This window comes from Lutra lutra, chromosome 1, assembly GCF_902655055.1.
Source record: "Lutra lutra chromosome 1, mLutLut1.2, whole genome shotgun sequence".
In the NCBI taxonomy this organism is placed as follows: Eukaryota; Metazoa; Chordata; class Mammalia; order Carnivora; family Mustelidae; genus Lutra; species Lutra lutra.
The window spans coordinates 186,510,157-186,525,947 of NC_062278.1; the positions used below are offsets into that span (position 1 = coordinate 186,510,157).

A 15,791-nucleotide genomic window follows, 5' to 3' on the forward strand; every position below is an offset into this window, starting at 1 on the left:
TAAATTCTGGAGCCCCAAGTTAAGTTGATGAGTCCCCTCTTTCTTCCCTAGCGACCCCTTCCCCCTCTTGTCAGAGTCTGGAGGAATTAGGCAAAGTGGGTCAAGCACAGGTTTGGAGTCCCATCTGCTACTTTCTTACTGTGGGAGTTTAAATTAATCGCTCTAAAATTTCAGTTTTCACAGAAATGAGGGAGCTGGTTATAATAGCATAATACATATAGAGAGAGGCTTTCTCTCAAACTCTGCCCCCTAATAATGCCCAGTGAGGGTGAGAAATTCAGAGCAATTCTTTTTGGGGTCTCAATGACGTGCTCACTTGGCATCACTGCTGGGTCAGACCCCTCGAGTCTCCTGAAACTCAGCCTGTCCTCAGCCTCTGGGACCTTCTTTTCTATTTTAAATGGTTGATTACTGTCGCTTTTTTGAAAATCTCCTTGTGTTTTATGATGTGTATATTCTATTATTCTGTGGCAGGGCTTCTCAAGTCATTTGTGAGACAGATTGCTGGGTCCCCCTTTGAGTCCTTTTGTTGCAGTAGGTCTGGGGTAGGCCCCAGGAATTTGCATTTTTAACAGGTTCTGAGATAAAACTGATTCTGCTGGTCAGGGGACTGTGATGTGATAACTCTACCCTTGTCACCTTTAATATCCCCTTACTTAGGAATTAGTAGAAAGAAATTTACTGTTACAACTCCTAGTTATTAAGTCAAGGAGCTAATTTATAAACTAGATTCGTCATGGAAAGCCAAGTTCCCAGGGAATTGAGAGAAATGTGATTTGTTAAAAATTCAGACAGGGTGATTTGAAAGCAGTCTGGCCAGCCAAAAACCACTCTAAGTAAACTGGTAACATACCTTAAACTGCTAATCACTGAGTGTTAATCAGTCCGGTAGCTTGGTCAAAGAAGTCCGTGTTTATTCACAGTAACCAGGATCCTTTCAATACTGACATGGTTAAGCAAACTGTCATCCTTAAACACTGGATCCAGTTCGCACGTTTTAGGGGTGACTTGGCACCCACTACACCATTTAACAGACATGAAATGCACTTTCTGTAGCTGGTATGATCATTGCCATGTCCCACTCCTCCGGTGAAGTGCACCGGTCTCTAGCAAGCTTAGATAAGGAAGGGGCTTATCACCAGGGTCTTCACAGGGCAATGCCAGGAGACCGGCAAATGTTTCTAATTAGCGCAGTTCCTAATGACTGCACATCTTTAGTTTGCATGGAGCCCAGCATTAGATAGAGCTCCCTTCTGTGACAACTTTCCCAAGTCCCCAGATGTCCCTTTTCATACCCTCTTATTTCATTTCATTTCTCTCCCCTTTACTTAATTTCTGATGATACTGAGGCTATGGTAGACTTTATCTTGAGTGTTCAGACAGGCATTAACACTAGCATTTTTACATTTGAATATACATCTTTAAGCAATATATTGTATGTACCCATAAGTATTTATTTATATATTTGTTTAATTCATTTTTAACGTAATTTCTATGCCCGGTATAGGGCTCGAACTCATGGCCCCAAGATCAAGAGTCACATGCTCTGTCAACTAAACCAGCCAGACGCCCCTGCATATACATTTTTATGAAATGGATTTTGAGGGTGTTTTTTTTTTTAAGATTTTATTTATTTATTTGACAGAGAGAGAGATCACAAGTAAGCAAAGAGGCAGGTAGGGTGGGGGGGAAGTAGGCTCCCTGCTGAGCAGAGAGCCCGATGTGGGGCTCGATCCCAGGACCCTGAGATCGTGACCTGAGCTGAAGGCAGAAGCTTAACCCACTGAGCCACACAGGTGCCCCCTGGATTTTGAGTTTTATATGGGTAAAAAGACTCCAGTCTTAAGTTACTTTTTAAACAGCTTAGTTTATTTCTTTGTGTAATAAAGTTGCTACAAACATTTCCACTGGGTCATTATATTCAGTATGTGCTTTTTAGGCACTTTTGCTTTGGGTTCAGGTAAGAAAAACTGTAGCCTCAAAAGGAAAAGGGAAGTTTGGGGGGTTGGCTTTTTTTTTTTTTTTTACTTTTTTTCAAAGTGTCCTAGAAACCTAGGGATGCCCCCACACCAGGCACATGCAGCTTCCGTCTTCAAGGGAGCTCAGTGACCGTTCTGCTCTGGGAAGCTCGGGTAGCCACCGTTTGCTAATTGCCTGCGCTCCAGCGTCAGAATGGCAGGTGGCTGGTCGTCGCTGTGAGCATGTTCCTAGTTAGCCACAACAGGTGCACACATTTGCCGGGGGGGGGGGGGGCTGTTTCCACACAAGTGCTCCCGCACACACAAAGGGTAGCCTCGTTTTTGCCAACCATGTGGCTTTCTCAAAAAGGAGTGAGGTTGGCACATTCCTCCAGGGCTTTTGAGGTCAGTGAAGAAAAACAGCAGCCCAAGAAAGGGGGCTTGAGAATGCCAAAGGGAATCATCGCCTGAGGCATAGTTGCAGCAGCGAAATGATGGGTCATGGGCTGCCTCCTTCTAGAAGGCTGTCAGCGTAGGACTCTGGAATACCTAATGGAGGCGTTCTGCCTAGATCAGATGCTGCATGAGGACATTCTTCAGTGTGACAACGAATTCCTGCTGAGACGATGAAGACAAGGAATTCCTGGTTTAGTTACTGAGAAGTAACCAGTCTTGGAGATTTATGGGTTTTCTCTCTGGCCAGGACCTGGGGAAATTAGTCCATCTTGGCAATTCTGGTCAAGTGCATCTTTCAAGTAACACTTCGATTGCCATTAAGGTCAAGAACTCCCAGTCAGGGTGAGTGCATTTAGTGCCGGGGAAAGGCAGAGACATCTCCATCCAGGGCTGCTCACCTCCCAGCTGCTTTGGGGCCCTCCCTCTGGATTCTGAGGTTGATCCCAATTCATATATACCAAGCCTCCTGCTCAGCCCTGTCTGGGGAGGGGCCGTCTCCGCAGAAGCTCAGTCTACCCGCCTGGCCTCCCACTCCCCGGCACATTCCCAGGGGTTGGGTTCTTTCGAGGGCGAACCAATCAGCACTCAGCTACTGCCAGTCCGCTCAGACGTGAAATCCCTCTTGGTCCCAAACACTGGAAATGATCGGGATTAATCTTAGAATAACGCGCCAGTGTTTCTAACACCCCGATAGGTTGACTTTTTGGTTCGTCAGTTACCACCTCTTGCCTTAGGAAGCGCCGCAGCTCTCTCTCCCCCTCCAAAGGGCAGTGAATGGGCTGCGCTAACCGCATTGGATGTAGTTTCTGGTGTGGATTATATCACGCAGAAGAGTGCATAAAACATGTATGTTTGGTTTAAAGAACAAATCAGAGAGTGCACAGCTACATAACCACACCCAAGGAGGAATGTTGCCAGGACCCCACCCCACCCCCCATTGTGTACCGTGCCCCTCCCCCCTTCAGTAAAATCCTCTTTCCCCAGAAGTACTCTGACTCTGTTGTACATATTTTCTTGTTTTGCTTTCTACTTTTATCACCTAAATATGAATCTCTAGTTTCATTTTGCTCATTTTGGTTTTTTTTTTTTTTTTTTTTTTAAGATTTTATTTGTTTATTTGAGAGAGAGCACGAGCTGGGGGGAGTCTAAGCACGGAGCCCAACATGGGGCTCAGTCCCAGGACCTCAAGATCACGATCCCAGCCAAAGGCTGCCACTAAATGGACTGAGCCAGCCAGGAGCCCCTATTTGCTTATTTTAGAGCATGGGATTGTGAAGTGTGTATTATTTGGGGTCTTGCTTCTTTGCTTACTATTTGCGAATTTCATCGGGAGTGAAGCTGTGGTGTATTTTCTTTGCTATACGGTATTCCTTTGTTTGAATACACTACAATTCTGCCATTCCTATTGAGATATTTGAGTTGTTTCCTTATTGGTTTTCTTGGGTTTTGGTTGTTTGTTTCATGTTTTTATTTAAATTCTAGTTGGTTAACATATAGTGTAATACTGGTTTTAGGAGGAGAATTTAATGATTCATCGCTTAGGTACAACACCCAATGCTCATCATAACAAGGGTCCTCCTTAATACCCATCACCCATTTAGCTCTCCCCCCCCCAACCTTATTTGTCTTTTTGTGAACAATGCTGCTATAAAGTTTATTCTTTTGTGTAAGTTTCTGGGGATATACCTGAGAAAGGATCTCTGCGTGTAGGATATGCAAATTTCCAAAATGATCATGCTGATTAACATTCCCACTAGCAATGGATGGAAGTTTCTACTGCCCTACGCCTTCATGTAGACTAGGTATTATCAGAGTTTTAAGTTTGGTGGTCTTTTACGTAGTAGTGATTCATTGAGGGCTTAATTTGTGTTTCCCTGAGTACTTACGAAACTGAACACTTGATTCTGTCTGTTGGTCATAGGATATCTACTTTTGTGCACTGTTTGTTTTTCTGTTAGGCTGCCTGTCTCAGCCATCTCTGAGTCCTGGGACTCTCTCTTAACGTTGATAGTTAATGTTCACGGCTCCATTATCTCAATATCTGTGGTGGCTTGTTAGAAACGGGCTATTAAATGGGTTCTTACAGGAAAGTGATGTTATATATTCACAGGGAAAGGATGTTTCTACAAAAGCACAAATGACTAAATGTGGAGGTATGATAGGAACCTTTTCTAATACAAAAAAATAAGGCTTTGTCCTTTCCTGAGAATATAATCATTTGGGATGTGGTCCAGATTCTACATTTGTCAAAATCACTTATATAACTCTTTTGTTTTTGCACTACTGACAATTTGTACTGTTAATAAATTTTTTAAAACTGGAAACCAAACTGAGGAGCTGAGAAGTCATCTCTCTGTCCATTCTATACTAATAGCTTATGTCACAAATTGCAGAGCGATAGTGATGGCCCACGGTATGTTTTATATATAGCCTGCACAGTGTTTTAGTTCTTATTTTTGTTTTTTTGGGTTTTTTGTTTGTTTGCTTCTCGGTGGAGACAGTATTTTAAAATTAGATATCTTACATAAAACTCGGAGATTTTTGCCTTAATTGTTGGGGGGAAGATGTGATCATTAGGCAATAGTGGTTCCACATTCCCACATGGCAGAAATTACATGGATCTAAGTGGTGGTTCCCTATCCACATTGGAGTCAGATTATGTTTTCCCCCATATCCAATCTCTCTCTCTTCCATATCATTACAGTTTTCAGCTGGGCATGTGGCTGTCCCAAATAAAGACTCTGTATTGCAGTGTCCTTTGCATTAAGCATAACTTTATGATTGTTCTGGCCCATAGACTTAGGGAAAGCTAGCAGATTTCATGTTCTGCCCCTAAATAATGGGTTTGTCCTCCCTCATTGTTGTTCCCTGACCTAATGGCTGAAATGTCAACATGGTGACACAGTAATGGGCTGTCTTGGACCAGGTGAAGGATAGCAACAAGAGTTTGGGGCCCTGGATATTTCACTAATCAAAATGTTGATCTCTGTCACATATGGTCAAGTCCAGTCTATATCCTGAGTAATACTGCAAATGGGCAACATTTTTTCTTCATAGTCCCCACCATTCTTTTTTTTTTTTAAGATTTTATTTATTTATTTGACAGACAGAGATCACAAGTAGGCAGAGAGGCAGGCAGAGAGAGAGGAAGCGAAGCAGGCTCCCCGCTGAGCAGAGAGCCTGATGTGGAGCTCCATCCCAGGACCCTGGGATCATGACCTGAGCCGAAGGCAGAGGCTTTAACCCACTGAGCCACCCAGGTGCCCCAGTCCCCACCATTCTTAACTGTGTTTCTGTTTCTTTTTCTTTTCTTTTTTTTTTTTTTAAGATTTTACTTACTCACTTGAGAGTGAGAGTACACTCCTAAGGAGGGGTGGTGGTAGGGAGAGGGAGAAGCAGACTCCCCACTGAGTGGGGAGCCTGACATGGGGCTCTGTCTCAGGACCCTGAGATCATGACCCAAGCTGAAAGCAAATGCTTAACCCACTGAGCCACCCAGGCGCCTGGTGTTCTTGTTTCTAATACTGATTCTGACTTGCCTATTTTTGTTTTTGTTTTGAGATTTTATTTGTTTGACAGACAGAGACACAGCAAGAGAGGGAACACAAGCAGAGGGAGTGGGAGAGAGAGAATCAGACTTCCTGTGGAGCAGGGGGCTCATTCCCAGGACCGTGGGATCATGACCTGAGTCAAAGGCAGATGCTTAATGACTGAGCCACCCAGGCGCCCCCTGACTTGCCTGTTTTTAGCTAGCTTACATAGTTGAATGCCTAATGCCTCTCTCACTTGCCTTTTGATAGGCATTTGTACCTACGGGGTATTTGTATTGGGATATCTATAGTCTAAGAGTGACGCGAGAATTTTGTTAGGTCTAAAAGATACAATTAGAAGTTTTAGGGTTTGATTAGAAAAAACTTTATAATAATTCAAGTCGGGTTTTTCAAACTCAACATTGCGGGATGCCTGGGTGGCTCAGTGGGTTGAGCCTCTGTTTTCGGCTCGGGTCGTGATCTTAGGGTCCTGGGATCAAGTCCCGAGTTGGGCTCTCTGCTCGGCAGGGAGCCTGCTTCCTCCTCTCTCTCTCTCTGCCTACCTCTCTACCTATTTGTGATCTCTCTCCCTGTCAAAATCAACATTGCTAACATTTTGGGTGGGATAATTCTTTGTTGTTGGGGCTCTATTCTCTGTATTATAGGAAACAGAGCAGCTATCCTGGCCTCTGCTCAGCAGATGCCAGTAATGCCTCCCTTCAGCTGTGACTATGAAAAATGTCTTAATGTGACTATGAAAATGTCTAAGCCCACCTGGCTCAATCAGTAGAGCATGCAACTCTTCATCTCAGGGTCGTAAGTTCGAGCCCCACACTAGCTGTAGAGATTACTTAAAAAGTTAAATCTTTAAAAAAAAGAAAAAGTCTTAATGGAGTACCTGGGTGGCTCAGTCAGTTAAGCGTCTGCCTTCAGCTCAAGTCATGATCCCAAGATCCTGGGATCGAGTCCCACATAAAGCTCCCTGCTCAGCGTGGGGTCTGCTTCTCCCTCTCCCTCCGTTCCTTCCCCTGCTCACGCTCTCTCTCACTATCTCTTTCTCTCTCAGATAAATAAATACATGAAATCTTTAAAAAAAATGTCATATGACATTGCCAAGTGCCCCCTGAGGAGCAAAGCCACACAGGTTAAAAACCACTAAAGTGTATTTCTTTCTTTCTTTTTCTTCCTTTTCTGAATTAATATACCTTATTCTTTTAGAGCAGTTTTAGGTTTCCAGAAAATGTGAGCGGAAAGTACGGAGTTCCCATCTACCCTCTTTTTCTTTCCCCTTCATGTCCCACCCCCAACATTTTACCCTACTATTAACATCTTGCACTAGTGGGGTACATTTGTTACAATTGAATCAAATTATTACATAATTATTAACTAAAGTCCCTAGTTAAGTTAGGATTCAGTCTGTGTTGTGTGAGTTTAAAATTTGGACAAATACATGATATCATGTATGTCATTACAGTATTATTCAGAATAGGTGAACTGCCCCCAAATCCCTTGGGCTCTACCTGTTCAGGTATACTCCTTTTAAAGTAGTCTAAACTCTGCTTAAAACGATCCCTCAGCTGTATCCCTACTGATGCACATTGTAGTTGCTTCCGGGCAATTGATCGGTTCCCCGGAAAAGTCTTCACGAGTGAATACTTGTTGTTATTTAGGATACTGGCCCATGATTGATCTTTGGTGCTATATTGATTCATTCAACCCCCACATCCAGATGAAGAGATCTTACGACATCTTATAACCACATCTTATAACCACATCTTATAACTGGGATGGTTCTAACTGTAGTCCCCCCCACACCCGTGGGTTCACTTTCCACGGTTTCAGTTACCCGTGGTCCGGGAGAGATGATCCTCCTCCTGACAAATCGTCAGAAGGTCCATAGTAGCCTGACGCTGGGTCTCAATGCCTCGGTTGTTCCCCTCACTGCATCTCCTCATCTCACATCATCGAATGAAGAATATTCAATAAGGTATTTTTAGAGAAAGAACAATGTTCATTTAAGTTTTATTACAGTACATTGTTAAATGTCTATTCTATTTTTTTTTTTTAGTTTTTATTTATTTATTTGACAGAGAGATCACAAGTAGGCAGAGAGGCAGGCGGAAGAGGGGGGCGGGAAGCAGGCTCCCCGCTGAGCAGAGAGCCCTATACAGGGCTCGATCCCAGGACCCTGAGATCATAACCTGAGCCAAAGGCAGAGGCTTAACCCACTGAGCCACCCAGGCACTCCTATTTTATTATTATTGTTTTTAATCTCTTACTATGCCTAATTTACAAATTAAACTTTATCATGGGTATGTATATATAGGAGAAAAGACAGTATATAGGGTTTGGTATTATCTGTGGTTTCAGACATCCACTGGAAGTCTGGGAGTGTATCTCCTGTGGATAAGGAGGGACTATTATATAGTTAAAATTACTCGTGACAGTTCCTTGAAGGGTGTCTGCGTGGCTCTGTGGGTGGGTGGTTGACTCTTGATCTCAGCTCAGATCGTGGTCTCAGGGTCCTGGGATCTGGCCCCGTGTCAGACTCAGCCCTCAGCAGGAAATCTTCTTGAGATTCTCTCTCCCTCTGTCTCTGCCCCGACTCCTCTAAAATAAATTAATAAATCTTAAAAAGAAAAGAAGAGAAATTCCTTGAAAAGATGACATGTCAAAGAGCAGAGTTTATCTTTCAGTAAATCCAACCCAGGGAGTAGTCTTCTTCTGTTGAAACACACAGCTGTTTCTTTAGTTAGGCACTAACATGTAAGTTGCTGGTGTTTACCAAGCATATACTAAATGCTTAAATTTTAGAAAAATCTCAGTGTTGTGAGATGTTAGTGCTTTGAGGACACAGGAACTGAAGCCTTCTTAAAGGGCCTCGACGTCAGTCATCCCATTTACTCTCAATAGAATGAATAGAATGATGGATAAAATCTCTCCCTTACTTCTGTCCCCTCTCCTTTCTCTTTTGGCTTCCGCATATTAAGTGTATAGTATGTACTCGATACATACTTGATAAAAGAATAAATGAAGTTATAGTAATTAGCAGCTTCTGCTTTAGTGAGGTCTTGATTGCCACAAAGTTAACAGTAACCCAAAGAGGTAACTGAGTGCTAGGCTGAGTCCTTGGAACATGGCATATAGTTCACATAGACCCAGAAGATAATAATACATATGTCATTGGTGGTGACGATGAATAACAAAAAGTGTTGTCCTTAGCCTGTCATTTAGAATGTATACATGTATTTTCCCTTCACAAAAAAAACTCCCAAGCCAACTTCTCTGAAAAAGGAAATGGGATTTGAAGGACAGAGCATAAAAGAAATTATTAAGAAAAATAAATATCATTACTGAGAGTTGACAGATGACCTTTAATATGAATAAATTGGATTGTGGTATATTTTGGTTTTCAGGAAGCCCAAACCTGTTTTCCTAGATTGTCAATGTGGTTAAACCATACTGCTTAGATTTCAAATGAATAGAGAGATTTTTCTTACGTAAGAACAGGAGCCAAGTGACTTTTTATTTCCTGTAGCAATTTGTAAAGCAGGATCTTTAACCTTTAGGAAGGGCCGCAACCTTCCTTTTGAAATGTAAAGTTGACAGGTGCAAATCATAGTTTCTCCAAGCCAGGTGACACTCAACTCTTGGTTCTTACTGGAAGACAGTAAGCATATGTACAGTTTGCTCGGTGGGTTCCCTTGACTGCCCTGTAGCACGGTCAGGAAATGCGATGGTAAAGCCAAAAGACAAAATTAGACAGTGAAAGAGAACCACTTATATCAAGCCTGCTCTGATGACAGGAGTGAGCAATTTCTAATATAGCACAGTACAGTGAGGGTCAAATAAAACCTGTCTGTGGGCCATGCCTGGTTCCCCAGATTAATCCATAAGAATTGATCTGTGAGTGTTGAATGACTGCTTTGGGAAGAGATTCACCATGCTTGGGTTTGGTCCTCCAGGTGGGGGGGTTCATTTCTTTGAGTGTGAATCACTGGGGCAAACCCCAGGGAAGCTAATGTGAAAATTGCATGAATGATGGCTCTTGAAACTGGTTCAGTGTTTTCATTTGTAACTAGCAGGTGATCTGGGATCATGACCTGAGCCAAAGGCATACTTAACCAACTGAGCCACCCAGGTGTTCCAATATAAACTTTTTTATTGAATTGATATCTATTATGAAAAATTGGTGATACTACCCGAACAGTTTTATGATAACCAACATTCCAACAACATTACGTGTCCACTAAAGGTCATTATTAGGGTGCTATAGGAACACAGAAAAAGTATGTGAAGAAATTTGAAGAATGCTGTGTGAAAATGGAATATCCACCATAATAATAATTATGTAATGGAACAGATACACATAAGAAATATACAATGAGTGCTCGCTTCGGCAGCACATATACTAAAATTGGAACGATACAGAGAAGATTAGCATGGCCCCTGCGCAAGGATGACACGCAAATTCGTGAAGTGTTCCATATTTAAAAAAAAAAAAAGAAGAAAGAAATATACAATGAAAATGGCTGCAAGTTTATCAAGAGAGTAAGGAAAATAGGATTATGACACCTGAATACTGTAATTTTAATTTTTTTTTGTCTTTTTAAAAACTTCAAAATATCAAATGGCTTGGGGTGGGGGTTCAGGTGGCGGCTCTCTCTAATTGAATCCTTAGCCTTACGTGTGTACTGATGGTATTTTGCTACAGCCCAGTATCCTGATTTATCAGATTTATCAGATTTATCGATTTCCTCTGGTGGCTAGGTTGGATGCTATCTTAGGTAATGGTGACTGACATTACTGTATTCCTCTTCTTTTCAGTGATGAAAATGCCAGGAAAGATTTAAAGACCCTACCAGCCTTTCCCACCAAAACTCTTCAGGAGCACCCATCCCTTGCTTACTGGTAAGCCAAAGTAGGACGACAGATGACCCTGCTCTCATAGCCTCCATTGAAAAAAGCGTGCTTTTCAAGAAATTAAAAGAAACATAAGTGAAGAAAGTATCCCATAGCCCATCACGTGCATCTGAGCCACTATAAGTAGACCTTCATCCTTTCCCAGAAAGGGTCTTGTCAAAGCTTACTGGAGATCATCGTACCAAGATTGTGGTCGTTTGTGAAGTGTGGCTTTGTGCCTTCTCACTCATGTGTGTCGAAGGTCTGTACAGGGGGCTTTTTTTTTTTTAAGCAGTAACTCTTTTTTCTTTAATTAATTATTTTTGTAGAGAGGGCTTTTAAGTGAACGTGTCACTGTAATGTGGCCTTAATCTAGCAGAGTGCAATATACATGTTATAAAATACAGATTTCCATGGATAGAGGTTTTCTTAATGGCCAGAAACTACCTAACTGATCAGAAGTTTCTTCTGTAGCCAAAAATTGTTGTATATTTTAAGTAGTTCTATTTATATTTTAATGAATCCATGGTATCCATTTTCCATACAGTGTTTTTTCCTTGAAAAGTACTCCCCCCACCCACAACTTTGAATTAGTTATATCCCCTTTAAATATAGTTTCCTTGATTTATGGTTCAGAATCCTGAAGATAGTTTTCCTTTCCACTGAAAAACTGATTACAAAATAAATACTCAACAAGAATAACTTTCATAGGAGAGATGAAATGCAGTTCCCACAGAAAGAGCAAAAGTGAGTCCTGAGATCGTGTTGCTTCCTGAGTCTGGAACCTTCCAAACATATTATTGTTAAGTGATAGTTTCTTGGGGGTTGGGGGGGAGATCATTTACTGCTAATTACTGGTTGTGTAGAGATGAAAACATTTACCCTTCTAGGTTATACTTGAGATATGACAGGTATCTATTTGTAAGTAGGGTACAGTAGCTGAGGGATATCAAAGGTGACACACTTCAACATAATTCTCACCTTTCTAGTCAAGCTTTTTTTTTTTTTAAGTTTTTGGGTTTTTTACTAAATCTCTGCCCCCAATATGGGGTTCAAACTCACAACCCCAAGATCAAGAGTCACATGTTCTACCCACTGAGCCAGCCAGGTGCCCCTCTACTCAACAAGTGTTATCCTGGGACAGTAATGAAGTGTTTTCTCTGAAAGCAGTGTTTCCCAAGTAGCGAGTGACAAGGTAGTATTTTGGATTACACACAAGACTCAGAACAGTTTTAATCCTTTCTGAATCTTTGTGGATAATTTTAAGGAAATGCCTTTAATATCTAACATTTGCTGATCTCTTTTTTTAAGCCTTTTAATTTCCCTAGAAAGGCTCACTAATTAGCATTAATAACATTATTTTATATTTATTTTATCTCATTCAATTATGGCAAAAAATAAGTTTTTCATTTGATAAGTTGATATTCTCTTTCCTTTTCCAATAAATCAAGTTTTAAGAAGTATTGATATATTTATATATCATACAAAATATAAATAAAGTTTTGATGAGGTATCCAAATGTCTGAGGTTCAGGAATGAGTGTCCTACAGAAACTAAAGTCAGCCAGTTTCTATCTCCCAAACAAGTTGGTAAAGGTCTTTTTTCTCTAGTTTCTCAACAAACCACCTGAGAATCTTGAAATTGAGTCTGTACCTCATATAATCATACATTGCCATATTTTTCATTCCTTGTTTTACAGTGAGGACAGGGTAATTGAGCATTATTTGAAAATCAAAGGTCTGACTCGGGGTCAAGCTGTGGTCCAGTAAGTATCTGTCTTTCCTTTTGCTTAGATAGAATTTTAATGCGTTCTGTTTGAAGAAGTCATCTGAAATTATTTCTGTTGTGTGGTTTGTGTGTATATCATCCCCATCTGGTTAGAAAAGCCTTACTATGAATTATAAAAATGCCTTGAGTCATTCTGCTGTTGCTGTCATCAATTCAGATATTTTCCAGAGGCAGGCAGGTGGCAAAACTGAGAAATGCAGGCCAGGTGTAGAGGCAATAGGGAATGGTGGAGACTGAAGTAAACTGGAGCGCTGTTGCCCTGAGTAGAGGCAAAGTTATTTAGTCTCAGCAGGCCTAAAGCTACCAGAGCTGATAGTTTCTAAGAAAAGGTGGAAATTCTGATTTTTAAAATCCAGTTTTAAACATTGCAAAGTAATTTTAAGAAAATTTTATTACAACGCAACCCAAATAAAACCCATTTGGAGGCCATACTTGGTTGCCTGGTTTGTGACTCTACTTTGAGTGGAGCATACAGTGTTGGTGTTGGGTAATCTATGTCTGCATGTTAACAAGAGCAGACCATAGTGATATATTTCTGCATTTTAGACTAACAGAGTTGCTATCCATTTATTTTTTAAAAAAGATTTATTAGGGGGCCTGGGTGGCTCAGTGGATTAAAGCCCCTGCCTTCGGCTCAGGGCTCAGGTCGTGATCCCAGGGTCCTGGGATCAAGCCCCACATCTGGCTCTCTGCTCAGCAGGGAGCCTGCTTCCCTTCCTCTCTCTCTGCCTGCCTCTCTGCCTACTTGTGATCTCTGTCTGTCAAATAAATAAATAAAATCTTTAAAAAAAAATAAAAATAAAAAGATTTATTAAAATTAGCAGGGAGCCCTGATCCTGGGCTCAGTTCCAGGACTCTGAAATTATGAACTGAACCCAAACCAAGAGTCAGAGACTTAACCAACTGAGCCATCCAGGCACCCCTCACCATCCATTTATTAACAGTAGTTCAGAAGCTACGTTAAAGTTTTAAAATTGTAAGAACTGGGGCACCTGGGTGGCTCAGTGGGTTAAACCTCTGCCTTTGGCTCAGGTCATGATCTCAGAGTCCTGGGATCAAGCCCTGCATCTGGCTCTCTGCTCGGCGGGGAGCCTGCTTCCTCCTCTCTCTCTGCCTGCCTCTCTGTCTCCTTGGGATCTCTTTCTCTGTCAAATAAATAAATAAAATCTTAAAAAAAATAAAATTATAAGAACTAAATTTATAATTTTATAATTTTAAAATTATAAAACCAAATATAACCTTTTACTGTGGTAATTGTAGAATAACTTTTATGTCCATAGAAGTTCTTTTAAAAACCCACTGAATATAGCTCAGAGCCTGTGAGAACTGAAATAAGGACCTAGAGACTGCCTTTCCCCTCCCTGGTCAGTGTATAGCTTTCCCTCACAACCTCTGCCTCTTGCACTGATCTTTTGATCACAGCACACCTTCTATGGTCTTCAAGGCAGAAATCAAAAATGAGCAGTCCTGAAGTTCAGTCGTGGACATTTTAACTCATTGTGCCTGTTTTCAAGGGGGAGGGCGAAGAGGAGTAACAAATTCCCTGAAGGATTTTAGGTTAAGCTAATGAGCGTGTTATGAAGTGTCGTTGTTTCAGTGCAGAGTCCTTTCCCTTCTCTTGATCTTAACAGCTGTGGCTCCAAATAAGAGGCTGACTTGGGGGTTAAGGGTCTAGACTGGGGAATCCCATTCACTTTGTTGGAATCTTGGCTGTGCAGTATATTTGTAGCCACCCAGTCACCCCACATATCATATTTATGTACATCACTTTTCCCAAAATGATCCTCTAATTTATTAAGAGATTATAATATATATTCATTTTTCACAGGTATATGAAAATAGTAGAAGCTCTACCCACCTACGGAGTCCATTATTATGCAGTAAAGGTAAATACTTTTGCATAACAAAGCTTTCCTACCACCCATGTTAGTTTCTGAGTAAATGAATAGCACCAACTTCTAAAATTACATAAATTAATGTGCATATGCATGCAAATTATCTCTATAAATTTCAACATTTAAAATATAATTGATTTTCTTAAAAAATAAAAGCCAGATTATACCTTATCATTTGTAGCAAATTACAAAGCTTGTTATTTTTGTAAAATACTTACTACATTCGTATGTTCTCCCAGAACCTCTATGAATCCTAACATACTCAAATTATTCTCATTTAGTGCATCTATTCCTTTTACCCATTTTTGCTGTTGTTTCTCTTCCCTGGTTGTTCACCTGTCTAATGCTACCAGATAGTCACTTGATACAGCCTTTATAGGAGAATCATAAACTTGCCACTGTCATTTCAACAGATTCATAAAATTCTCAAATTTTTGCAGGATTTGCAATACCAGTTTTCAATTGGTAGATTTCACATTTGTATAGTATTTTCAGGTGCTTTCAAGCAGGGAGAAATGGATTCAGAAATATTTTGAGAGGTTAGGGATAAAGCACCATTAAGAAGGGGGTCTTGTTTGAAAGGAGTTTTATCATAGATCAATCTTGAGTGACTTTTCAAGTTACAACAGTATTTGCAATTCAAAATGGGGGGTTAAATAGTAAGTACTTGCATAATGAGGATACCTCGTACTAAAAATATGTAGCAATTCAACTTGGGTTTCTCCTGATTCTTAATTTGTTTGCATGTGGGTATATGGTTACACCACATTTTTCTTTCCCTGTGTCAATACATCCTTCACTTTGGCAGGACATAAAAGATAAATTTGTGAAAAAAAAATTCCTCTCCTCCCCATATGTATCTCAAAGTGATGATTCAAACATCCTGCCATTGAATCGTACAGTTCTCCAAAAGAGCTTTTCAGTATTCCCAGGTTCATTGTTAAGTGGGAATTATAAAACATCAGGTTTGGTGCCCCCTTTCTCATCTTTCTAATTCTTTGGAAACTTCTCTGACCATTATAGCTGGTTACTAATCAAAAGAACAGAGAGCTTTTTTCTTCTTCTTTTTAGTTTCTTTTCTTTCTTTCTTTTTTCTTTTAAATGGATAACTAGCTTTATACTCAGGATTTTTATATTTTCTTTCTTTCCTCCAGCTGTTTAATCAAGACAGTCATGGTTCATTCTTTTTAATGGCATTAATAGTATTGATTTGTTTTAGCTTACAGATCTTTTTTGAAGGCATTTTAATAGCAAGTTAAGTT

General features: G+C 40.6%; 1 protein-coding gene and 1 non-coding gene across 8 annotated transcripts in view; both read left to right on the forward strand.

The window, feature by feature from the left end:
• FRMD4B (FERM domain containing 4B) overlaps positions 1 to 15,791 on the forward strand; it is a 332,329-nt gene that overhangs the window by 280,373 nt on the left and 36,165 nt on the right. For all 7 annotated transcript variants that reach the window (XM_047747015.1, XM_047747034.1, XM_047746993.1 and 4 more), the window contains 3 exons: positions 10,772 to 10,855; positions 12,546 to 12,611; positions 14,463 to 14,520. In XM_047747015.1, coding sequence (XP_047602971.1) covers positions 10,772 to 10,855; positions 12,546 to 12,611; positions 14,463 to 14,520 — 208 coding nt within the window. The remainder of the gene's footprint in view (positions 1 to 10,771; positions 10,856 to 12,545; positions 12,612 to 14,462; positions 14,521 to 15,791) is intronic.
• Positions 10,332 to 10,438, forward strand: LOC125089592 (U6 spliceosomal RNA). Its single transcript, XR_007123987.1, has one exon. It is a non-coding gene; the product is annotated as a U6 spliceosomal RNA (small nuclear RNA).